Source organism: Venturia canescens, chromosome 11 (assembly GCF_019457755.1).
Source record: "Venturia canescens isolate UGA chromosome 11, ASM1945775v1, whole genome shotgun sequence".
NCBI classification, from domain to species: domain Eukaryota; kingdom Metazoa; phylum Arthropoda; class Insecta; order Hymenoptera; family Ichneumonidae; genus Venturia; species Venturia canescens.
This window is the reverse complement of record NC_057431.1, coordinates 10979917-11004097: the sequence shown is the minus strand read 5'-3', so window position 1 is coordinate 11004097 and position 24181 is coordinate 10979917. Positions and strand designations below refer to the sequence as shown.

Genomic DNA, 24181 nt, shown 5'->3' with positions numbered 1-24181 from the left:
CGATAGGTCTGGCGATGTAATCGTCGTTGGCGTTTACCCAACGGGAGACGCGGTCGTGCCTGAAGAACTCGGACCCAAAGACAGGTCGGTGTAAGGTGTCGTTACGTTGGCTGAAACGGTTGTATGTGCAGTAATCGTACCGAACGAAGAGGTCGTGGAAGGTGTCGCCAGGTCGGGTAACACAGTCGTGGCTGGAGAAGTCGTACCGGAAAGTGAGGTCGTTGCTGGGGTTGTCGGATTGGAAGACGAGGTCTTAGAAGGTGTCGCCGGGTCGAATGACGCAGTCGAGGATGGAGTTGTAGTACTGGAAGACGAGGTCGTGGAAGGTGTTGTCTGTCCGGGTGATGCGGTCGTGCCTGAAGAAGTGGTAACGTAAGACGAGTTCATAGAAGAGGTCGTCAGGTCGAGAGACGCAGTCGTAGCTGAGACAGTAGTAGCGGAAGACACGGTAGAGCCTGGAGTAGTTGTACCGGAAGACGAGGTCGTGAAAGAAGTCGTCAGGTCGGGTGACGCGGTCGTGGCTGGAGCAGTCGTACCGGAGGACGAGTACGTGGGGAGACTGGTCGTACCGGAGGACGAATACGTGGGGAGACTGGTCGTAACGGAAGAAAAGAACGTAGAAGATGGCGTCAGGTCGAATGTTGCAGTTGTATCGGGTGTAGTTGTACAGGAAGACTATTTCGTAGAAGGTGTCATCAGGTCGGGCGACGCGGTCGTAACTGGAGTAGTTGTACCGGAAGAAGAGTTCTTAGAAGGTGTGGTTAGCTCGGGCGACGCGGTTTTAGCTGGAGTAGTTGTACCGGAAGAAGAGTTCTTAGAAGGTGTCGTTAGGTCGGGCAACGCGGTCGAGACTGAAGAAGTCGTACCGGAAGACGAGGTCGTTGCTGGAGTATTCGTATCATAAGAAGAGGTCGTAGAATGTGTCGTCAGGTCAGGTGACGCGCTCGAAGCTAGAGTACTTACACCGGAAGACGTGATCGTGGCCGGTGTCGACAGGTCGGGTGAAAGGGTTGTGTCTGAAGGAGTGGTAACGGAAGACAAGGTTATAGACGATGTCGACAAGTCGAGAGGCGCGGTCGTGGCTGGGGAAGTAGTAGCGGAAGACGGGGTTGTGCCTGGAGTAGTTGTCCCCGACAACGAGGTCGTAAAAATTGTCGACAATTCGGGGGTCGCGGTCGTGGCTGGAGTAGTCGTACCGGAAAACGAGGTAGTGGCTGGAGTAGTCGTATTGGAAGACGCGGTCGTGACTGAACTAGTCGTACCGGAAGAAGAAGTCGTGGTTGGAGTAGCCGTATTGGAAGACGCGGTCGTGACTGAACTTGTCGTACCGGAAGACGAAGTCGTGGCTGGAGTAGTCGTACCGGCAGACGCCGTCTTGGAAGGTGTCGTAAGGTCGGGCGACGCGAACCCTTCTAAAGTATTCGTACCCGAAGATGAGTTCGTAGAAAGTATCGGTGAGTCAGCATACGCGAGTTCATCCGGAGTACTCATATTCGACGAAGAGGTCGTAGAAGGTGGCGAGAATTTGGGTAACGCAGTCGTTGCTGGAGTAGTTGTACCGGAAGACGAGGTCGTGGCTGGAGTAGTCGTATTGGAAGACGCGGTCGTGACTGAACTACTCGTACCGGAAGACGACGTCGTGGCTGGAGTAGTCGTACTGGAAGACGAGGTCGCAGCTGGAGTGGTCGTACCGGGAGACGAGGTCGTAGACGATAACGACAGGTCGAGAGACGAAATCGTAGCTGAGGAAGTAGCAGCGGGAGACGGGGTTGAGCCTGGAGAAGTTGTCCCCGACGACGGAGTCGTGGAATTTGTAGACAGTTCGAGTGTCGCAGTCGTGGCTGGAGTAAGCGTACCGGAAGACGAAGTCGTGGCTGGAGTAATCATATCAAAAGATGAGCTCGTAGAAAGTTTCGTGAGTTCAAGCGATGCGGTGGCAGCGGGGGTAGTACTACCCGAAGACGAGATCGTGGATGGTGGAGCCGCGTCCGGTGACTGTGTCGTGGTTGAAGAAATCGTATCCGAGAACGAGGACGAGGCTGGAGTTGTCGTACCGGAAGACGAGGTCGTGGACGATGTTGACATTTCGAGAGGGGGGGTCGTGGCTGAGGAAGTAGTAGCGGAAGACGGGGTCGTGCCTGGAGTAGTTGTCCTCGAGGACGGAGTCGTGGAAGTTGTCGACAGTTCGGGTGTTGCTGTCGTGACTGGCTTCGTAGTACCGGAAGACGAGGTCGGGGCTGGAGTATTCGCATCAGAAGATGAAGTCCTAGAAACTGTCGTCAGGTCAGGCGACGCGCTCGAAGCTAAAGTACTTCCACCGGAAGACGTGATCGTGGACGGAGTCGCAAGGTCGGATGAAGGGCTTGTGCCTGAAGAAGTGGTAACGGAGGACGAGGTCGTAGACGATGTCGACAGGTCGAGAGAAACGGTCGTGGCTAGGGAAGTAGTAGCGGAAGACAGGGTTGTGCCTGGAATAGTTGTCCTCGATGACGGAGTCGTGGAAGTTGTCGACAGGTCGGGTGTTGCTGTCGTGACTGAACTAGTCGTACCGGGAGACGCCGTCGTGCCTGGAGTAATCGTACCGGAAGACGCAGTCTTGGAAGGTGTCGTAAGGTCGGGCGACGCGAACCTTTCTGAAGTATTCGTACCCGATGACGAGTTCGTAGAAAGTATCGGTGAGTCAGCATACGCGAGTTCATCCGGAGTACTCATATTCGACGAAGAGGTCGTAGAAGGTGGCGATAATTCGGGTAACGCAGTCGTTGCTGGAGTAGTTGTACTGAAAGACGAGGTCGCAGCTGAAGTGGTCGTACCGGGAGACGAGGTAGTAGTCGATGTCGACAGATCGAGAGTCGAAATCGTGGATGAGGAAGTAGTAGCGGGAGACGGGGTTGTGCCTGGAGAAGTTGTCCCCGACGACGGAGTCGTGGAAGTTGTCGACAGTTCGGCTGTTGCTGTCGTGACTGGCGTCGTCGTACCGGAAAACGAGGTCGTTGCTGGAGTATTCGCATTAGAAGATGAAGTCGTAGAATGTGTCGCCAGGTCAGGCGACGCGCTCGTAGCTAGGGTACTCCCACCGGAAGACGTGATCGTGGATGGTGTCGCAAGGTCTGGAGTTGGACTTGTGCCTGAAAAAGTGGTAACGGAAGACGAGGTCGCAGACGATGTCGTCAGTTCGAGAGGGGCGGTCGTGGCTGCGGAAGGATTAGCGGAAGACGGGGTCGTGCCTGCAGTAGTTGTCGTCGATGACGGAGTCGTGGAAGTTGTCGACAGTTCGGGTGTTGCGGTCGTGACTAGCGTCGTCGTACCGGAAGACGAGGTCGTTGCTGGAGTATTGGCAACAGAAGATGAAGTCGTAGAAAGTGTCGCCAGGTCAAGCAACGCGCTCGTTGCTAGAGTACTCCCACCGGAAGACGTGTTCATGGACGGTTTCGTAAGGTCGGGTGATGGGCTTGTGTCTGAAGAATTGGTAACGGAAGACGAGGTCGTAGACGATGTCGTCAGTTCGTGAGGGGCGGTCGTGGCTGATGAAGTAGTAGCGGAAGACGAGGTCGTGCCTGCAGTAGTTGTCCTCGAGGACGGAGTCGTGGAATTTGTCGACAGTTCGGCTGTTGCTGTCGTGACTGGCGTCGTCGTACCGGAAAACGAGGTCGTTGCTGGAGTATTCGCATTAGAAGATGAAGTCGTAGAAAGTGTCGCCAGGTCAGGCGACGCGCTCGTAGCTAGGGTACTCCCACCGGAAGACGTGATCGTGGATGGTGTCGCAAGGTCTGGAGTTGGACTTGTGCCTGAAAAAGTGGTAACGGAAGACGAGGTCGTAGGCGATGTCGTCAGTTCGAGAGGTGCGGTCGTGGCTGCGGAAGTATTAGCGGAAGACGGGGTCGTGCCTGCAGTAGTTGTCGTCGATGACGGAGTCGTGGAAGTTGTCGACAGTTCGGGTGTTGCGGTCGTGACTAGCGTCGTCGTACCGGAAGACGAGGTCGTTGCTGGAGTATTGGCATCAGAAGATGAAGTCGTAGAAAGTGTCGCCAGGTCAAGCGACGCGCTCGTAGCTAGAGTACTCCCACCGGAAGACGTGATCATGGACGGTGTCGTAAGGTCGGGTGATGGGCTTGTGCCTGAAGAAATGGTAACGGAAGACGCGGTCGTAGACGATGTCGTCAGTTCGTGAGGGGAGGTCGTGGCTGAGGAAGTAGTAGCGGAAGACGGGGTCGTGCCTGCAGTAGTTGTCCTCGAGGACGGAGTCGTGGAATTTGTCAACAGTTCGGGTGTAGCTGTCGTGACGGGCGTCGTCGTACCGGAAGACGAGGTCGTTGCTGGAGTATTGGCATCAGAAGATGAAGTCGTAGAAAGTGTCGCCAGGTGAAGCAACGCGCTCGTAGCTAGAGTACTCCCACCGGAAGACGTGATCATGGACGGTGTCGTAAGGTCGAGTGATGGGCTTGTGCCTGAAGAATTGGTAACGGCAGACGAGGTCGTAGACGACGTCGTCAGTTCGTGAGGAGTCGTGGAAGTTGTCGACAGTTCGGGTGTCGCGTTCGTGACTGGCGTAGTCGTACCGGAAGACGGGGTAGTGGCTGTAGTAGTCGTATTGGAAGATGCGGTCGTGACTGAACTAGTCGTGCCGGAAGAAGAAGTCGTGGTTGGAGTAGTCGTATTGTACGACGCGGTCGTGACTGAACTACTCGTACCGGAAGACGACGTCGTGGCTGGAGTAGTCGTACCGGAAGACGAGTTCATAGAAAGTATCGGTGAGTCAGCATACCCGAGTTCATCCGGAGTACTCATATTCGACGAAGAGGTCGTAGAAGGTGGCGAGAATTCAGGTAACGCAGTCGTTGCAGGAGTAGTTGTACCGGAAGACGAGTTCGTGGCTTGAGTAGTCGTACGGGAAGGCGAGGAGGTAGTCGTCGATGTCGACAGATCGAGAGTCGAAATCGTGGCTGAGGAAGTAGTAGCGGGAGACGGGGTTGTGCCTGGAGAAGTCGTCCCCGACGACGGAGTCGTGGAAGTTGTCGACAGTTCGGCTGTTGCTGTCGTGACTGGCGTTGTCGTACCGGAAGACGAGGTCGTTGCTGGAGTATTCGCATCAGAAGATAAAGTCGTAGAAAGTGTCGTCAGGTCAGGCGACGCGCTCGTAGCTAGGGTACTCCCACCGGAAGACGTGATCGTGGATGGTGTCGCAAGGTCGGGAGTTGGGCTTGTGCCTGAAGAAGTGGTAACGGAAGACGAGGTCGTAGACGATGTCGTCAGTTCGAGAGGTGCGGTCGTGGCTGCGGAAGTAGTAGCGGTAGACGGGGTCGTGCCTGGAGTAGTTGTCCTCGAGGACGGAGTCGTGGAATTTGTCAACAGTTCGGGTGTTGCTGTCGTGACTGGCGTCGTCGTACCGGAAGACGAGGTCGTTGCTGGAGTATTGGCATCAGAAGATGAAGTCGTAGAAAGTATCGCCAGGTCAAGCGACGCGCTCGTAGCTAGAGTACTCCCACCGGAAGACGTGATCATTGACGTTTTCGCAAGGTCGGGTGATGGGCTTGTGCCTGAAGAAGTGGTAACGGAAGACGAGGTCGTAAACGATGTCGTCAGTTCGAGAGGGGCGGTCGTGGCTGCGGAAGTAGTAGCGGAAGACGGGGTCGTGCCTGGAGTAGTTGTCCTCGATGACGGAGTCGTGGAAGTTGTCGACAATTCGGGTGTCGCGGTCGTGACTGGCGTAGTCGTACCGGAAGACGGGGTAGTGGCTGTAGTAGTCGTATTGGTAGATGCGGTCGTGACTGAACTAGTCGTGCCGGAAGAAGAAGTCGTGGTTGGAGTAGTCGTATTGTACGACGCGGTCGTGACTGAACTACTCGTACCGGAAGACGACGTCGTGGCTGGAGTAGTCGTACCGGAAGACGAGTTCATAGAAAGTATCGGTGAGTCAGCATACGCGAGTTCATCCGGAGTACTCATATTCGACGAAGAGGTCGTAGAAGGTGGCGAGAATTCAGGTAACGCAGTCGTTGCAGGAGTAGTTGTACCGAAAGACCAGTTCGTGGCTTGAATAGTCGTACCGGAAGACGAGGAGGTAGTAGTCGATGTCGACAGATCGAGAGTCGAAATCGTGGCTGAGGAAGTAGTAGCGGGAGTCGGGGTTGTGCCTGGAGAAGTTGTCCCCGACGACGGAGTCGTGGACGTTGTCGAGTGTTCGGGTGTTGCGGTCGTGACTGGAGTAGTCGTACCGGAAGACGAGGTCGTTGCTGAAGTATTCACATCAGAAGATGAAGTCGTAGAAAGTGTCGTCAGGTCAGGCGACGCGCTCGTAGCTAGAGTACTCCTACCGGAAGACGTGATCGTGGACGGTGTCGCAAGGTCGGGAGTTGGTCTTGTGCCTGAAGAAGTGGTAACGGAAGACGAGGTCGCAGACGATGTCGTCAGTTCGTGAGGGGCGGTCGTGGCTGATGAAGTAGTAGCGGAAGACGAGGTCGTGCCTGCAGTAGTTGTCCTCGAGGACGGAGTCGTGGAAGTTGTCGACAGTTCGGGTGTTGCGGTCGTGACTGGCGTCGTCGTACCGGAAGACGAGGTCGTTGCTGGAGTATTGGCATCAGAAGATGAAGTCGTAGAAAGTGTCGCCAGGTCAAGCGACGCGCTCGTAGCTAGAGTACTCCCACCGGAAGACGTGATCATGGACGGTGTCGTAAGGTCGAGTGATGGGCTTGTGCCTGAAGAATTGGTAACGGCAGACGAGGTCGTAGACGACGTCGTCAGTTCGTGAGGGGCGGTCGTGGCCGAGGAAGTAGTAGCGGTAGACGGGGTCGTGCCTGGAGTAGTTGTCCTCGATGACGGAGTCGTGGAAGGTGTCGACAGTTCGGGTGTCGCGTTCGTGACTGGAGTAGTCGTACCGGAAGACGAAGACGTGGCTGGAGTAGTCGTATTGGAAGCCGCGGTCGTGACTGAACTAGTCGTACCGGAAGACGACGTCGTGTCTGGAGTAATCGTACCGGAAGACGCGGTCTTGGAAGGTGTCGTAAGGTCGTTCGACGCGAACTTTTCTAAAGTATTCGTACCCGAAGACGAGTTCATAGAAAGTATCGGTGAGTCAGCATACGCGAGTTCATCCGGAGTACTCATATTCGACGAAGAGGTCGTAGAAGGTGGCGAGAATTCAGGTAACGCAGTCGTTGCAGGAGTAGTTGTACCGGAAGACGAGTTCGTGGCTTGAGTAGTCGTACCGGAAGGCGAGGAGGTAGTCGTCGATGTCGACAGATCGAGAGTCGAAATCGTGGCTGAGGAAGTAGTAGCGGGAGACGGGGTTGTGCCTGGAGAAGTCGTCCCCGACGACGGAGTCGTGGAAGTTGTCGACAGTTCGGCTGTTGCTGTCGTGACTGGCGTCGTCGTACCGGAAAACGAGGTCGTTGCTGGAGTATTCGCATCAGAAGATGAAGTCGTAGAAAGTGTCGCCAGGTGAAGCGACGCGCTCGTAGCTAGAGTACGCCCACCGGAAGACGTGATCATGGACGGTGTCGCAAGGTCGGGAGTTGGTCTTGTGCCTGAAGAAGTGGTAACGGAAGACGAGGTCGCAGACGATGTCGTCAGTTCGAGAGGGGCGGTCGTGGCTGCGGAAGGATTAGCGGAAGACGGGGTCGTGCCTGCAGTAGTTGTCGTCGATGACGGAGTCGTGGAAGTTGTCGACGGTTCGGGTGTTGCGGTCGTGACTAGCGTCGTCGTACCGGAAGACGAGGTCGTTGCTGGAGTATTCGCATCAGAAGATGAAGTCGTAGAAAGTGTCGCCAGGTCAAGCGACGCGCTCGTAGCTAGAGTACTCCCACCGGAAGACGTGATCATGGACGGTGTCGTAAGGTCGGGTGATGGGCTTGTGCCTGAAGAAATGGTAACGGCAGACGAGGTCGTAGACGACGTCGTCAGTTCGTGAGGGGCGGTCGTGGCCGAGGAAGTAGTAGCGGTAGACGGGGTCGTGCCTGCAGTAGTTGTCCTCGAGGACGGTGTCGTGGAATTTGTCGACAGTTCGGCTGTTGCTGTCGTGACAGGCGTCGTCGTACCGGAAAACGAGGTCGTTGCTGGAGTATTCGCATTAGAAAATGAAGTCGTAGAAAGTGTCGCCAGGTCAGGCGACGCGCTCGTAGCTAGGGTACTCCCACCGGAAGACGTGATCGTGGATGGTGTCGCAAGGTCAGGAGTTGGGCTTGTGCCCGAAGAAGTGGTAACGGAAGACGAGGTCGCAGACGATGTCGTCAGTTCGAGAGGGGCGGTCGTGGCTGCGGAAGTATTAGCGGAAGACGGGATCGTGCCTGGAGTAGTTGTCCTCGATGACGGAGTCGTCGAAGTTGTCGACATCTCGGGTGTCGCGGTCGTGGCTGCAGTAGTCGTACTGGAAGACGAGGTCGCAGCTGGAGTAGTCGTACCGGAAGACGAGGTCGTAGGCGATGTCGACAGGTGGAGAGAAGCGGTCGTGGCTAGGGAACTAGTTGCGGAAGACGGGGTTGTGCCTGGACTAGTTGTCGTCGATGACGGAGTCGTGGAAGTTGTCGACAGTTCGGGTGTTGCGGTCGTGACTGGCGTCGTCGTACCGGAAGACGAGGTCGTTGCTGGAGTATTCGCATCAGAAGATGAAGTCGTAGAAAGTGTCGCCAGGTCAAGCGACGCGCTCGTAGCTAGAGTACTCCCACCGGAAGACGTGATCATGGACGGTGTCGTAAGGTCGAGTGATGGGCTTGTGCCTGAAGAAATGGTAACGGCAGACGAGGTCGTAGACGACGTCGTCAGTTCGTGAGGGGCGGTCGTGGCCGAGGAAGTAGTAGCGGTAGACGGGGTCGTGCCTGCAGTAGTTGTCCTCGAGGACGGAGTCGTGGAATTTGTCGACAGTTCGGCTGTTGCTGTAGTGACTGGCGTCGTCGTACCGGAAAACGAGGTCGTTGCTGGAGTATTCGCATTAGAAGATGAAGTCGTAGAAAGTGTCGCCAGGTCAGGCGACGCGCTCGTAGCTAGGGTACTCCCACCGGAAGACGTGATCGTGGATGGTGTCGCAAGGTCGGGAGTTGGGCTTGTGCCCGAAGAAGTGGTAACGGAAGACGAGGTCGCAGACGATGTCGTCAGTTCGAGAGGGGCGGTCGTGGCTGCGGAAGTATTAGCGGAAGACGGGATCGTGCCTGGAGTAGTTGTCCTCGATGACGGAGTCGTCGAAGTTGTCGACATCTCGGGTGTCGCGGTCGTGGCTGCAGTAGTCGTACTGGAAGACGAGGTCGCAGCTGGAGTAGTCGTACCGGAAGACGAGGTCGTAGGCGATGTCGACAGGTGGAGAGAAGCGGTCGTGGCTAGGGAACTAGTTGCGGAAGACGGGGTTGTGCCTGGACTAGTTGTCGTCGATGACGGAGTCGTGGAAGTTGTCGACAGTTCGGGTGTTGCGGTCGTGACTGGCGTCGTCGTACCGGAAGACGAGGTCGTTGCTGGAGTATTCGCATCAGAAGATGAAGTCGTAGAAAGTGTCGCCAGGTCAAGCGACGCGCTCGTAGCTAGAGTACTCCCACCGGAAGACGTGATCATGGACGGTTTCGTAAGGTCGGTTGATGGGCTTGTGCCTGAAGAATTGGTAACGGAAGACGAGGTCGTAGACGATGTCGTCAGTTCGTGAGGGGCGGTCGTGGCTGATGAAGTAGTAGCGGAAGACGAGGTCGTGCCTGCAGTAGTTGTCCTCGAGGACGGAGTCGTGGAATTTGTCGACAGTTCGGCTGTTGCTGTCGTGACTGGCGTCGTCGTACCGGAAGACGAGGTCGTTGCTGGAGTATTCGCATTAGAAGATGTAGTCGTAGAAAGTGTCGCCAGGTCAGGCGACGCGCTCGTAGCTAGGGTACTCCCACCGGAAGACGTGATCGTGGATGGTGTCGCAAGGTCTGGAGTTGGACTTGTGCCTGAAAAAGTGGTAACGGAAGACGAGGTCGTAGGCGATGTCGTCAGTTCGAGAGGTGCGGTCGTGGCTGCGGAAGTATTAGCGGAAGACGGGGTCGTGCCTGCAGTAGTTGTCGTCGATGACGGAGTCGTGGAAGTTGTCGACAGTTCGGGTGTTGCGGTCGTGACTAGCGTCGTCGTACCGGAAGACGAGGTCGTTGCTGGAGTATTGGCATCAGAAGATGAAGTCGTAGAAAGTGTCGCCAGGTGAAGCGACGCGCTCGTAGCTAGAGTACTCCCACCGGAAGACGTGATCATGGACGGTGTCGTAAGGTCGAGTGATGGGCTTGTGCCTGAAGAATTGGTAACGGCAGACGAGGTCGTAGACGACGTCGTCAGTTCGTGAGGGGCGGTCGTGGCCGAGGAAGTAGTAGCGGAAGACGGGTTCGTGCCTGCAGTAGTTGTCTTCGAGGACGGAGTCGTGGAAGTTGTCGACAGTTTGGGTGTCGCGGTCGTGGCTGGAGTAGTCGTACCGGAAGACGAGGTCGTTGCTGGAGTATTCGCATCAGAAGATAAAGTCGTAGAAAGTGTCGTCAGGTCAGGCGACGCGCTCGTAGCTAGGGTACTCCCACCGGAAGACGTGATCGTGGATGGTGTCGCAAGGTCGGGAGTTGGGCTTGTGCCTGAAGAAGTGGTAACGGAAGACGAGGTCGTAGACGATGTCGTCAGTTCGAGAGGTGCGGTCGTGGCTGCGGAAGTAGTAGCGGTAGACGGGGTCGTGCCTGGAGTAGTTGTCCTCGAGGACGGAGTCGTGGAATTTGTCAACAGTTCGGGTGTTGCTGTCGTGACTGGCGTCGTCGTACCGGAAGACGAGGTCGTTGCTGGAGTATTGGCATCAGAAGATGAAGTCGTAGAAAGTGTCGCCAGGTCAAGCGACGCGCTCGTAGCTAGAGTACTCCCACCGGAAGACGTGATCATGGACGGTGTCGTAAGGTCGGGTGATGGGCTTGTGCCTGAAGAAATGGTAACGGAAGACGCGGTCGTAGACGATGTCGTCAGTTCGTGAGGGGAGGTCGTGGCTGAGGAAGTAGTAGCGGAAGACGGGGTCGTGCCTGCAGTAGTTGTCCTCGAGGACGGAGTCGTGGAATTTGTCAACAGTTCGGGTGTAGCTGTCGTGACGGGCGTCGTCGTACCGGAAGACGAGGTCGTTGCTGGAGTATTGGCATCAGAAGATGAAGTCGTAGAAAGTGTCGCCAGGTGAAGCAACGCGCTCGTAGCTAGAGTACTCCCACCGGAAGACGTGATCATGGACGGTGTCGTAAGGTCGAGTGATGGGCTTGTGCCTGAAGAATTGGTAACGGCAGACGAGGTCGTAGACGACGTCGTCAGTTCGTGAGGAGTCGTGGAAGTTGTCGACAGTTCGGGTGTCGCGTTCGTGACTGGCGTAGTCGTACCGGAAGACGGGGTAGTGGCTGTAGTAGTCGTATTGGAAGATGCGGTCGTGACTGAACTAGTCGTGCCGGAAGAAGAAGTCGTGGTTGGAGTAGTCGTATTGTACGACGCGGTCGTGACTGAACTACTCGTACCGGAAGACGACGTCGTGGCTGGAGTAGTCGTACCGGAAGACGAGTTCATAGAAAGTATCGGTGAGTCAGCATACGCGAGTTCATCCGGAGTACTCATGATCGACGAAGAGGTCGTAGAAGGTGGCGAGAATTCAGGTAACGCAGTCGTTGCAGGAGTAGTTGTACCGGAAGACGAGTTCGTGGCTTGAGTAGTCGTACCGGAAGGCGAGGAGGTAGTCGTCGATGTCGACAGATCGAGAGTCGAAATCGTGGCTGAGGAAGTAGTAGCGGGAGACGGGGTTGTGCCTGGAGAAGTCGTCCCCGACGACGGAGTCGTGGAAGTTGTCGAGAGTTCGGGTGTTGCGGTCGTGACTGGAGTAGTCGTACCGGAAGACGAGGTCGTTGCTGAAGTATTCGCATCAGAAGATGAAGTCGTAGAAAGTGTCGTCAGTTCAGGCGACGCGCTCATAGCTAGAGTACTCCCACCGGAAGACATGATCGTGGATGGTGTCGCAAGGTCGGGAGTTGCGCTTGTGCCTGAAGAAGTGGTAACGGAAGGCGAGGTCGCAGACGATGTCGTCAGTTCGAGAGGGGCGGTCGTGGCTGCGGAAGTATTAGCGGAAGACGGGATCGTGCCTGGAGTAGTTGTCCTCGATGACGGAGTCGTCGAAGTTGTCGACATCTCGGGTGTCGCGGTCGTGGCTGCAGTAGTCGTACTGGAAGACGAGGTCGCAGCTGGAGTAGTCGTACCGGAAGACGAGGTCGTAGGCGATGTCGACAGGTGGAGAGAAGCGGTCGTGGCTAGGGAACTAGTTGCGGAAGACGGGGTTGTGCCTGGACTAGTTGTCGTCGATGACGGAGTCGTGGAAGTTGTCGACAGTTCGGGTGTTGCGGTCGTGACTGGCGTCGTCGTACCGGAAGACGAGGTCGTTGCTGGAGTATTCGCATCAGAAGATGAAGTCGTAGAAAGTGTCGCCAGGTCAAGCGACGCGCTCGTAGCTAGAGTACTCCCACCGGAAGACGTGATCATGGACGGTTTCGTAAGGTCGGTTGATGGGCTTGTGCCTGAAGAATTGGTAACGGAAGACGAGGTCGTAGACGATGTCGTCAGTTCGAGAGGTGCGGTCGTGGCTGCGGAAGTATTAGCGGAAGACGGGGTCGTGCCAGGAGAAGTTGTCCTCGATGACGGAGTCGTGGAAGTTGTCGACGGTTCGGGTGTTGCGGTCGTGACTGGCGTAGTCGTACCGGAAGACGGGGTAGTGGCTGTAGTAGTCGTATTGGTAGATGAGGTCGTGACTGAACTAGTCGTGCCGGAAGAAGAAGTCCTGGTTGGAGTAGTCGTATTGTACGACGCGGTCGTGACTGAACTACTCGTACCGGAAGACGACGTCGTGGCTGGAGTAGTCGTACCGGAAGACGAGTTCATAGAAAGTATCGGTGAGTCAGCATACGCGAGTTCATCCGGAGTACTCATATTCGACGAAGAGGTCGTAGAAGGTGGCGAGAATTCAGGTAACGCAGTCGTTGCAGGAGTAGTTGTACCGAAAGACCAGTTCGTGGCTTGAGTAGTCGTACCGGAAGACGAGGAGGTAGTAGTCGATGTCGACAGATCGAGAGTCGAAATCGTGGCTGAGGAAGTAGTAGCGGGAGTCGGGGTTGTGCCTGGAGAAGTTGTCCCCGACGACGGAGTCGTGGACGTTGTCGAGTGTTCGGGTGTTGCGGTCGTGACTGGAGTAGTCGTACCGGAAGACGAGGTCGTTGCTGAAGTATTCACATCAGAAGATGAAGTCGTAGAAAGTGTCGTCAGGTCAGGCGACGCGCTCGTAGCTAGGGTACTCCCACCGGAAGACGTGATCGTGGATGGTGTCGCAAGGTCGGGAGTTGGGCTTGTGCCTGTAGAAGTGGTAACGGAAGACGAGGTCGTAGACGATGTCGTCAGTTCGAGAGGTGCGGTCGTGGCCGAGGAAGTAGTAGCGGAAGACGAGGTCGTGCCTGCAGTAGTTGTCCTCGAGGACGGAGTCGTGGAATTTGTCGACAGTTCGGCTGTTGCTGTCGTGACTGGCGTCGTCGTACCGGAAAACGAGGTCGTTGCTGGAGTATTCGCATTAGAAGATGAAGTCGTAGAAAGTGTCGCCAGGTCAGGCGACGCGCTCGTAGCTAGGGTACTCCCACCGGAAGACGTGATCGTGGATGGTGTCGCAAGGTCTGGAGTTGGACTTGTGGCTGAAAAAGTGGTAACGGAAGACGAGGTCGTTGGCGATGTCGTCAGTTCGAGAGGTGCGGTCGTGGCTGCGGAAGTATTAGCGGAAGACGGGGTCGTGCCTGCAGTAGTTGTCGTCGATGACGGAGTCGTGGAAGTTGTCGACAGTTCGGGTGTTGCGGTCGTGACTAGCGTCGTCGTACCGGAAGACGAGGTCGTTGCTGGAGTATTGGCATCAGAAGATGAAGTCGTAGAAAGTGTCGCCAGGTCAAGCGACGCGCTCGTAGCTAGAGTACTCCCACCGGAAGACGTGATCATGGACGGTGTCGTAAGGTCGAGTGATGGGCTTGTGCCTGAAGAATTGGTAACGGCAAACGAGGTCGTAGACGACGTCGTCAGTTCGTGAGGGGCGGTCGTGGCCGAGGAAGTAGTAGCGGTAGACGGGGTCGTGCCTGGAGTAGTTGTCCTCGATGACGGAGTCGTGGAAGGTGTCGACAGTTCGGGTGTCGCGTTCGTGACTGGAGTAGTCGTACCGGAAGACGAAGACGTGGCTGGAGTAGTCGTATTGGAAGCCGCGGTCGTGACTGAACTAGTCGTACCGGAAGACGACGTCGTGTCTGGAGTAATCGTACCGGAAGACGCGGTCTTGGAAGGTGTCGTAAGGTCGTTCGACGCGAACTTTTCTAAAGTATTCGTACCCGAAGACGAGTTCATAGAAAGTATCGGTGAGTCAGCATACGCGAGTTCATCCGGAGTACTCATATTCGACGAAGAGGTCGTAGAAGGTGGCGAGAATTCAGGTAACGCAGTCGTTGCAGGAGTAGTTGTACCGGAAGACGAGTTCGTGGCTTGAGTAGTCGTACCGGAAGGCGAGGAGGTAGTCGTCGATGTCGACAGATCGAGAGTCGAAATCGTGGCTGAGGAAGTAGTAGCGGGAGACGGGGTTGTGCCTGGAGAAGTCGTCCCCGACGACGGAGTCGTGGAAGTTGTCGACAGTTCGGCTGTTGCTGTCGTGACTGGCGTCGTCGTACCGGAAGACGAGGTCGTTGCTGGAGTATTCGCATCAGAAGATAAAGTCGTAGAAAGTGTCGTCAGGTCAGGCGACGCGCTCGTAGCTAGGGTACTCCCACCGGAAGACGTGATCGTGGATGGTGTCGCAAGGTCGGGAGTTGGGCTTGTGCCTGAAGAAGTGGTAACGGAAGACGAGGTCGTAGACGATGTCGTCAGTTCGAGAGGTGCGGTCGTGGCTGCGGAAGTAGTAGCGGTAGACGGGGTCGTGCCTGGAGTAGTTGTCCTCGAGGACGGAGTCGTGGAATTTGTCAACAGTTCGGGTGTTGCTGTCGTGACTGGCGTCGTCGTACCGGAAGACGAGGTCGTTGCTGGAGTATTGGCATCAGAAGATGAAGTCGTAGAAAGTATCGCCAGGTCAAGCGACGCGCTCGTAGCTAGAGTACTCCCACCGGAAGACGTGATCATGGACGGTGTCGTAAGGTCGGGTGATGGGCTTGTGCCTGAAGAAATGGTAACGGAAGACGCGGTCGTAGACGATGTCGTCCGTTCGTGAGGGGAGGTCGTGGCTGAGGAAGTAGTAGCGGAAGACGGGGTCGTGCCTGCAGTAGTTGTCCTCGAGGACGGAGTCGTGGAATTTGTCAACAGTTCGGGTGTAGCTGTCGTGACGGGCGTCGTCGTACCGGAAGACGAGGTCGTTGCTGGAGTATTGGCATCAGAAGATGAAGTCGTAGAAAGTGTCGCCAGGTGAAGCAACGCGCTCGTAGCTAGAGTACTCCCACCGGAAGACGTGATCATGGACGGTGTCGTAAGGTCGAGTGATGGGCTTGTGCCTGAAGAATTGGTAACGGCAGACGAGGTCGTAGACGACGTCGTCAGTTCGTGAGGAGTCGTGGAAGTTGTCGACAGTTCGGGTGTCGCGTTCGTGACTGGCGTAGTCGTACCGGAAGACGGGGTAGTGGCTGTAGTAGTCGTATTGGAAGATGCGGTCGTGACTGAACTAGTCGTGCCGGAAGAAGAAGTCGTGGTTGGAGTAGTCGTATTGTACGACGCGGTCGTGACTGAACTACTCGTACCGGAAGACGACGTCGTGGCTGGAGTAGTCGTACCGGAAGACGAGTTCATAGAAAGTATCGGTGAGTCAGCATACGCGAGTTCATCCGGAGTACTCATGATCGACGAAGAGGTCGTAGAAGGTGGCGAGAATTCAGGTAACGCAGTCGTTGCAGGAGTAGTTGTACCGGAAGACGAGTTCGTGGCTTGAGTAGTCGTACCGGAAGACGAGTAGGTAGTCGTCGATGTCGACAGATCGAGAGTCGAAATCGTGGCTGAGGAAGTAGTAGCGGGAGACGGGGTTGTGCCTGGAGAAGTCGTCCCCGACGACGGAGTCGTGGAAGTTGTCGAGAGTTCGGGTGTTGCGGTCGTGACTGGAGTAGTCGTACCGGAAGACGAGGTCGTTGCTGAAGTATTCGCATCAGAAGATGAAGTCGTAGAAAGTGTCGTCAGTTCAGGCGACGCGCTCATAGCTAGAGTACTCCCACCGGAAGACATGATCGTGGATGGTGTCGCAAGGTCGGGAGTTGCGCTTGTGCCTGAAGAAGTGGTAACGGAAGGCGAGGTCGCAGACGATGTCGTCAGTTCGAGAGGGGCGGTCGTGGCTGCGGAAGTATTAGCGGAAGACGGGATCGTGCCTGGAGTAGTTGTCCTCGATGACGGAGTCGTCGAAGTTGTCGACATCTCGGGTGTCGCGGTCGTGGCTGCAGTAGTCGTACTGGAAGACGAGGTCGCAGCTGGAGTAGTCGTACCGGAAGACGAGGTCGTAGGCGATGTCGACAGGTGGAGAGAAGCGGTCGTGGCTAGGGAACTAGTTGCGGAAGACGGGGTTGTGCCTGGACTAGTTGTCGTCGATGACGGAGTCGTGGAAGTTGTCGACAGTTCGGGTGTTGCGGTCGTGACTGGCGTCGTCGTACCGGAAGACGAGGTCGTTGCTGGAGTATTCGCATCAGAAGATGAAGTCGTAGAAAGTGTCGCCAGGTCAAGCGACGCGCTCGTAGCTAGAGTACTCCCACCGGAAGACGTGATCATGGACGGTTTCGTAAGGTCGGTTGATGGGCTTGTGCCTGAAGAATTGGTAACGGAAGACGAGGTCGTAGACGATGTCGTCAGTTCGAGAGGTGCGGTCGTGGCTGCGGAAATATTAGCGGAAGACGGGGTCGTGCCAGGAGAAGTTGTCCTCGATGACGGAGTCGTGGAAGTTGTCGACGGTTCGGGTGTTGCGGTCGTGACTGGCGTAGTCGTACCGGAAGACGGGGTAGTGGCTGTAGTAGTCGTATTGGTAGATGAGGTCGTGACTGAACTAGTCGTGCCGGAAGAAGAAGTCCTGGTTGGAGTAGTCGTATTGTACGACGCGGTCGTGACTGAACTACTCGTACCGGAAGACGACGTCGTGGCTGGAGTAGTCGTACCGGAAGACGAGTTCATAGAAAGTATCGGTGAGTCAGCATACGCGAGTTCATCCGGAGTACTCATATTCGACGAAGAGGTCGTAGAAGGTGGCGAGAATTCAGGTAACGCAGTCGTTGCAGGAGTAGTTGTACCGAAAGACCAGTTCGTGGCTTGAGTAGTCGTACCGGAAGACGAGGAGGTAGTAGTCGATGTCGACAGATCGAGAGTCGAAATCGTGGCTGAGGAAGTAGTAGCGGGAGTCGGGGTTGTGCCTGGAGAAGTTGTCCCCGACGACGGAGTCGTGGACGTTGTCGAGTGTTCGGGTGTTGCGGTCGTGACTGGAGTAGTCGTACCGGAAGACGAGGTCGTTGCTGAAGTATTCACATCAGAAGATGAAGTCGTAGAAAGTGTCGTCAGGTCAGGCGACGCGCTCGTAGCTAGAGTACTCCTAGCCGAAGACGTGATCGTGGACGGTGTCGCAAGGTCGGGAGTTGGTCTTGTGCCTGAAGAAGTGGTAACGGAAGACGAGGTCGCAGACGATGTCGTCAGTTCGAGAGGGGCGGTCGTGGCTGCGGAAGGATTAGCGGAAGACGGGGTCGTGCCTGCAGTAGTTGTCGTCGATGACGGAGTCGTGGAAGTTGTCGACGGTTCGGGTGTTGCGGTCGTGACTAGCGTCGTCGTACCGGAAGACGAGGTCGTTGCTGGAGTATTCGCATCAGAAGATGAAGTCGTAGAAAGTGTCGCCAGGTCAAGCGACGCACTCGTAGCTAGAGTACTCCCACCGGATGACGTGATCATGGACGGTGTCGTAAGGTCGGGTGATGGGCTTGTGCCTGAAGAAATGGTAACGGAAGACGCGGTCGTAGACGATGTCGTCAGTTCGTGAGGGGTGGTCGTGGCTGAGGAAGTAGTAGCGGAAGACGGGGTCGTGCCTGCAGTAGTTGTCCTCGAGGACGGAGTGGTGGAATTTGTCAACAGTTCGGGTGTAGCTGTCGTGACGGGCGTCGTCGTACCGGAAGACGAGGTCGTTGCTGGAGTATTGGCATCAGAAGATGAAGTCGTAGAAAGTGTCGCCAGGTCAAGCAACGCGCTCGTAGCTAGAGTACTCCCACCGGAAGACGTGATCATGGACGGTTTCGTAAGGTCGAGTGATGGGCTTGTGCCTGAAGAATTGGTAACGGCAGACGAGGTCGTAGACGACGTCGTCAGTTCGTGAGGGGCGGTCGTGGCCGAGGAAGTAGTAGCGGAAGACGAGGTCGTGCCTGCAGTAGTTGTCCTCGAGGACGGAGTCGTGGAATTTGTCGACAGTTCGGCTGTTGCTGTCGTGACTGGCGTCGTCGTACCGGAAAACGAGGTCGTTGCTGGAGTATTCGCATTAGAAGATGAAGTCGTAGAAAGTGTCGCCAGGTCAGGCGACGCGCTCGTAGCTAGGGTACTCCCACCGGAAGACGTGATCGTGGATGGTGTCGCAAGGTCTGGAGTTGGACTTGTGCCTGAAAAAGTGGTAACGGAAGACGAGGTCGTTGGCGATGTCGTCAGTTCGAGAGGTGCGGTCGTGGCTGCGGAAGTATTAGCGGAAGACGGGGTCGTGCCTGCAGTAGTTGTCGTCGATGACGGAGTCGTGGAAGTTGTCGACAGTTCGGGTGTTGCGGTCGTGACTAGCGTCGTCGTACCGGAAGACGAGGTCGTTGCTGGAGTATTGGCATCAGAAGATGAAGTCGTAGAAAGTGTCGCCAGGTCAAGCGACGCGCTCGTAGCTAGAGTACTCCCACCGGAAGACGTGATCATGGACGGTGTCGTAAGGTCGAGTGATGGGCTTGTGCCTGAAGAATTGGTAACGGCAAACGAGGTCGTAGACGACGTCGTCAGTTCGTGAGGGGCGGTCGTGGCCGAGGAAGTAGTAGCGGTAGACGGGGTCGTGCCTGGAGTAGTTGTCCTCGATGACGGAGTCGTGGAAGGTGTCGACAGTTCGGGTGTCGCGTTCGTGACTGGAGTAGTCGTACCGGAAGACGAAGACGTGGCTGGAGTAGTCGTATTGGAAGCCGCGGTCGTGACTGAACTAGTCGTACCGGAAGACGACGTCGTGTCTGGAGTAATCGTACCGGAAGACGCGGTCTTGGAAGGTGTCGTAAGGTCGTTCGACGCGAACTTTTCTAAAGTATTCGTACCCGAAGACGAGTTCATAGAAAGTATCGGTGAGTCAGCATACGCGAGTTCATCCGGAGTACTCATATTCGACGAAGAGGTCGTAGAAGGTGGCGAGAATTCAGGTAACGCAGTCGTTGCAGGAGTAGTTGTACCGGAAGACGAGTTCGTGGCTTGAGTAGTCGTACCGGAAGGCGAGGAGGTAGTCGTCGATGTCGACAGATCGAGAGTCGAAATCGTGGCTGAGGAAGTAGTAGCGGGAGACGGGGTTGTGCCTGGAGGAGTCGTCCCCGACGACGGAGTCGTGGAAGTTGTCGACAGTTCGGCTGTTGCTGTCGTGACTGGCGTCGTCGTACCGGAAGACGAGGTCGTTGCTGGAGTATTCGCATCAGAAGATAAAGTCGTAGAAAGTGTCGTCAGGTCAGGCGACGCGCTCGTAGCTAGGGTACTCCCACCGGAAGACGTGATCGTGGATGGTGTCGCAAGGTCGGGAGTTGGGCTTGTGCCTGAAGAAGTGGTAACGGAAGACGAGGTCGTAGACGATGTCGTCAGTTCGAGAGGTGCGGTCGTGGCTGCGGAAGTAGTAGCGGTAGACGGGGTCGTGCCTGGAGTAGTTGTCCTCGAGGACGGAGTCGTGGAATTTGTCAACAGTTCGGGTGTTGCTGTCGTGACTGGCGTCGTCGTACCGGAAGACGAGGTCGTTGCTGGAGTATTGGCATCAGAAGATGAAGTCGTAGAAAGTATCGCCAGGTCAAGCGACGCGCTCGTAGCTAGAGTACTCCCACCGGAAGACGTGATCATTGACGTTTTCGCAAGGTCGGGTGATGGGCTTGTGCCTGAAGAAGTGGTAACGGAAGACGAGGTCGTAAACGATGTCGTCAGTTCGAGAGGGGCGGTCGTGGCTGCGGAAGTAGTAGCGGAAGACGGGGTCGTGCCTGGAGTAGTTGTCCTCGATGACGGAGTCGTGGAAGTTGTCGACAATTCGGGTGTCGCAATCGTGGCTGCAGTAGTCGTACTGGAAGACGAGGTCGTAGCTGGAGTATTCGCATCAGAAGATGAAGTCGTAGAAAGTGTCGTCAGGTCAGGCGACGCGCTCGTAGCTAGAGTACTTCCACTGGAAGACCCGATCGTGGACGGTGTCGCAAGGTAGGGAGTTGGGCTTGTGCCTGAAGAAGTGGTAACGGAAGACGAGGTCGCAGACGATGTCGTCAGTTCGAGAGGGGCGGTCGTGGCTGAGGAAATAGTAGCGGAACATGGAGTCCTGCCTGGAATAGTTGTCCTCGATGACGGAGTCGTGGAAGTTGTCGACGGTTCGGGTGTTGCGGTCGTGACTGGCGTAGTCGTACCGGAAGACGGGTTAGTGGCTGTAGTAGTCGTATTGGAAGATACGGTCGTGACTGAACTAGTCGTGCCGGAAGAAGAAGTCGTGGTTGGAGTAGTCGTATTGTACGACGCTGTCGTGACTGAACTACTCGTACCGGTAGACGACGTCGTGGCTGGAGTAGTCGTACCGGAAGACGAGTTCATAGAAAGTATCGGTGAGTCAGCATACGCGAGTTCATCCGGAGTACTCATATTCGACGAAGAGGTCGTAGAAGGTGGCGAGAATTCAGGTAACGCAGTCGTTGCAGGAGTAGTTGTACCGGAAGACGAGTTCGTGGCTTGAGTAGTCGTACCGGAAGGCGAGGAGGTAGTCGTCGATGTCGACAGATCGAGAGTCGAAATCGTGGCTGAGGAAGTAGTAGCGGGAGACGGGGTTGTGCCTGGAGAAGTCGTCCCCGACGACGGAGTCGTGGAAGTTGTCGACAGTTCGGCTGTTGCTGTCGTGACTGGCGTTGTCGTACCGGAAGACGAGGTCGTTGCTGGAGTATTCGCATCAGAAGATAAAGTCGTAGAAAGTGTCGTCAGGTCAGGCGACGCGCTCGTAGCTAGGGTACTCCCACCGGAAGACGTGATCGTGGATGGTGTCGCAAGGTCGGGAGTTGGGCTTGTGCCTGAAGAAGTGGTAACGGACGACGAGGTCGTAGACGATGTCGTCAGTTCGAGAGGTGCGGTCGTGGCTGCGGAAGTAGTAGCGGTAGACGGGGTCGTGCCTGGAGTAGTTGTCCTCGAGGACGGAGTCGTGGAATTTGTCAACAGTTCGGGTGTTGCTGTCGTGACTGGCGTCGTCGTACCGGAAGACGAGGTCGTTGCTGGAGTATTGGCATCAGAAGATGAAGTCGTAGAAAGTATCGCCAGGTCAAGCGACGCGCTCGTAGCTAGAGTACTCCCACCGGAAGACGTGATCATTGACGTTTTCGCAAGGTCGGGTGATGGGCTTGTGCCTGAAGAAGTGGTAACGGAAGACGAGGTCGTAAACGATGTCGTCAGTTCGAGAGGGGCGGTCGTGGCTGCGGAAGTAGTAGCGGAAGACGGGGTCGTGCCTGGAGTAGTTGTCCTCGATGACGGAGTCGTGGAAGTTGTCGACAATTCGGGTGTCGCGGTCGTGGCTGCAGTAGTCGTACTGGAAGACGAGGTCGCAGCTGGAGTAGTCGTACCGGAAGACGAGGTCGTAGGCGATGTCGACAGGTGGAGAGAAGCGGTCGTGGCTAGGGAACTAGTTGCGGAAGACGGGGTTGTGCCTGGACTAGTTGTCGTCGATGACGGAGTCGTGGAAGTTGTCGACAGTTCGGGTGTTGCGGTCGTGACTGGCGTCGTCGTACCGGAAGACGAGGTCGTTGCTGGAGTATTCGCATCAGAAGATAAAGTCGTAGAAAGTGTCGTCAGGTCAGGCGACGCGCTCGTAGCTAGGGTACTCCCACCGGAAGACGTGATCGTGGATGGTGTCGCAAGGTCGGGAGTTGGGCTTGTGCCTGAAGAAGTGGTAACGGAAGGCGAGGTCGCAGACGATGTCGTCAGTTCGAGAGGGGCGGTCGTGGCTGCGGAAGTATTAGCGGAAGACGGGATCGTGCCTGGAGTAGTTGTCCTCGATGACGGAGTCGTCGAAGTTGTCGACATCTCGGGTGTCGCGGTCGTGGCTGCAGTAGTCGTACTGGAAGACGAGGTCGCAGCTGGAGTAGTCGTACCGGAAGACGAGGTCGTAGGCGATGTCGACAGGTGGAGAGAAGCGGTCGTGGCTAGGGAACTAGTTGCGGAAGACGGGGTTGTGCCTGGACTAGTTGTCGTCGATGACGGAGTCGTGGAAGTTGTCGACAGTTCGGGTGTTGCGGTCGTGACTGGCGTCGTCGTACCGGAAGACGAGGTCGTTGCTGGAGTATTCGCATCAGAAGATGAAGTCGTAGAAAGTGTCGCCAGGTCAAGCGACGCGCTCGTAGCTAGAGTACTCCCACCGGAAGACGTGATCATGGACGGTTTCGTAAGGTCGGTTGATGGGCTTGTGCCTGAAGAATTGGTAACGGAAGACGAGGTCGTAGACGATGTCGTCAGTTCGAGAGGTGCGGTCGTGGCTGCGGAAATATTAGCGGAAGACGGGGTCGTGCCAGGAGAAGTTGTCCTCGATGACGGAGTCGTGGAAGTTGTCGACGGTTCGGGTGTTGCGGTCGTGACTGGCGTAGTCGTACCGGAAGACGGGGTAGTGGCTGTAGTAGTCGTATTGGTAGATGAGGTCGTGACTGAACTAGTCGTGCCGGAAGAAGAAGTCCTGGTTGGAGTAGTCGTATTGTACGACGCGGTCGTGACTGAACTACTCGTACCGGAAGACGACGTCGTGGCTGGAGTAGTCGTACCGGAAGACGAGTTCATAGAAAGTATCGGTGAGTCAGCATACGCGAGTTCATCCGGAGTACTCATATTCGACGAAGAGGTCGTAGAAGGTGGCGAGAATTCAGGTAACGCAGTCGTTGCAGGAGTAGTTGTACCGAAAGACCAGTTCGTGGCTTGAGTAGTCGTACCGGAAGACGAGGAGGTAGTAGTCGATGTCGACAGATCGAGAGTCGAAATCGTGGCTGAGGAAGTAGTAGCGGGAGTCGGGGTTGTGCCTGGAGAAGTTGTCCCCGACGACGGAGTCGTGGACGTTGTCGAGTGTTCGGGTGTTGCGGTCGTGACTGGAGTAGTCGTACCGGAAGACGAGGTCGTTGCTGAAGTATTCACATCAGAAGATGAAGTCGTAGAAAGTGTCGTCAGGTCAGGCGACGCGCTCGTAGCTAGAGTACTCCTACCCGAAGACGTGATCGTGGACGGTGTCGCAAGGTCGGGAGTTGGTCTTGTGCCTGAAGAAGTGGTAACGGAAGACGAGGTCGCAGACGATGTCGTCAGTTCGAGAGGGGCGGTCGTGGCTGCGGAAGGATTAGCGGAAGACGGGGTCGTGCCTGCAGTAGTTGTCGTCGATGACGGAGTCGTGGAAGTTGTCGACGGTTCGGGTGTTGCGGTCGTGACTAGCGTCGTCGTACCGGAAGACGAGGTCGTTGCTGGAGTATTCGCATCAGAAGATGAAGTCGTAGAAAGTGTCGCCAGGTCAAGCGACGCACTCGTAGCTAGAGTACTCCCACCGGATGACGTGATCATGGACGGTGTCGTAAGGTCGGGTGATGGGCTTGTGCCTGAAGAAATGGTAACGGAAGACGCGGTCGTAGACGATGTCGTCAGTTCGTGAGGGGTGGTCGTGGCTGAGGAAGTAGTAGCGGAAGACGGGGTCGTGCCTGCAGTAGTTGTCCTCGAGGACGGAGTGGTGGAATTTGTCAACAGTTCGGGTGTAGCTGTCGTGACGGGCGTCGTCGTACCGGAAGACGAGGTCGTTGCTGGAGTATTGGCATCAGAAGATGAAGTCGTAGAAAGTGTCGCCAGGTCAAGCAACGCGCTCGTAGCTAGAGTACTCCCACCGGAAGACGTGATCATGGACGGTTTCGTAAGGTCGAGTGATGGGCTTGTGCCTGAAGAATTGGTAACGGCAGACGAGGTCGTAGACGACGTCGTCAGTTCGTGAGGGGCGGTCGTGGCCGAGGAA

The 24181-nt window shown here is 56.0% G+C and overlaps 1 protein-coding gene across 1 annotated transcript in view; it reads left to right on the top strand.

The window, feature by feature from the left end:
- The first annotated feature begins 290 nt into the window (after positions 1-290).
- Positions 291-24181, top strand: part of LOC122417741 (uncharacterized) — a 36773-nt gene continuing 12882 nt past the window's right edge. Inside the window, exons 1-34 of the mRNA XM_043431539.1 lie at positions 291-298; positions 403-831; positions 931-3507; positions 3604-4167; positions 4264-4362; positions 4525-4826; positions 4884-5984; positions 6042-6410; positions 6471-6740; positions 6804-7142; positions 7200-7437; positions 7504-7902; positions 7999-8760; positions 8857-9618; positions 9715-10143; positions 10375-10938; positions 11035-11133; positions 11296-11597; positions 11655-12953; positions 13011-14039; positions 14103-14441; positions 14499-15201; positions 15298-15396; positions 15559-15900; positions 15958-17216; positions 17274-17976; positions 18073-18306; positions 18403-18962; positions 19026-19364; positions 19422-20385; positions 20452-20852; positions 20910-23066; positions 23124-23826; positions 23923-24156. Coding sequence (XP_043287474.1) covers positions 291-298; positions 403-831; positions 931-3507; positions 3604-4167; positions 4264-4362; positions 4525-4826; positions 4884-5984; positions 6042-6410; positions 6471-6740; positions 6804-7142; positions 7200-7437; positions 7504-7902; positions 7999-8760; positions 8857-9618; positions 9715-10143; positions 10375-10938; positions 11035-11133; positions 11296-11597; positions 11655-12953; positions 13011-14039; positions 14103-14441; positions 14499-15201; positions 15298-15396; positions 15559-15900; positions 15958-17216; positions 17274-17976; positions 18073-18306; positions 18403-18962; positions 19026-19364; positions 19422-20385; positions 20452-20852; positions 20910-23066; positions 23124-23826; positions 23923-24156 — 20978 coding nt within the window. The remainder of the gene's footprint in view (positions 299-402; positions 832-930; positions 3508-3603; positions 4168-4263; positions 4363-4524; positions 4827-4883; positions 5985-6041; positions 6411-6470; positions 6741-6803; positions 7143-7199; positions 7438-7503; positions 7903-7998; positions 8761-8856; positions 9619-9714; positions 10144-10374; positions 10939-11034; positions 11134-11295; positions 11598-11654; positions 12954-13010; positions 14040-14102; positions 14442-14498; positions 15202-15297; positions 15397-15558; positions 15901-15957; positions 17217-17273; positions 17977-18072; positions 18307-18402; positions 18963-19025; positions 19365-19421; positions 20386-20451; positions 20853-20909; positions 23067-23123; positions 23827-23922; positions 24157-24181) is intronic.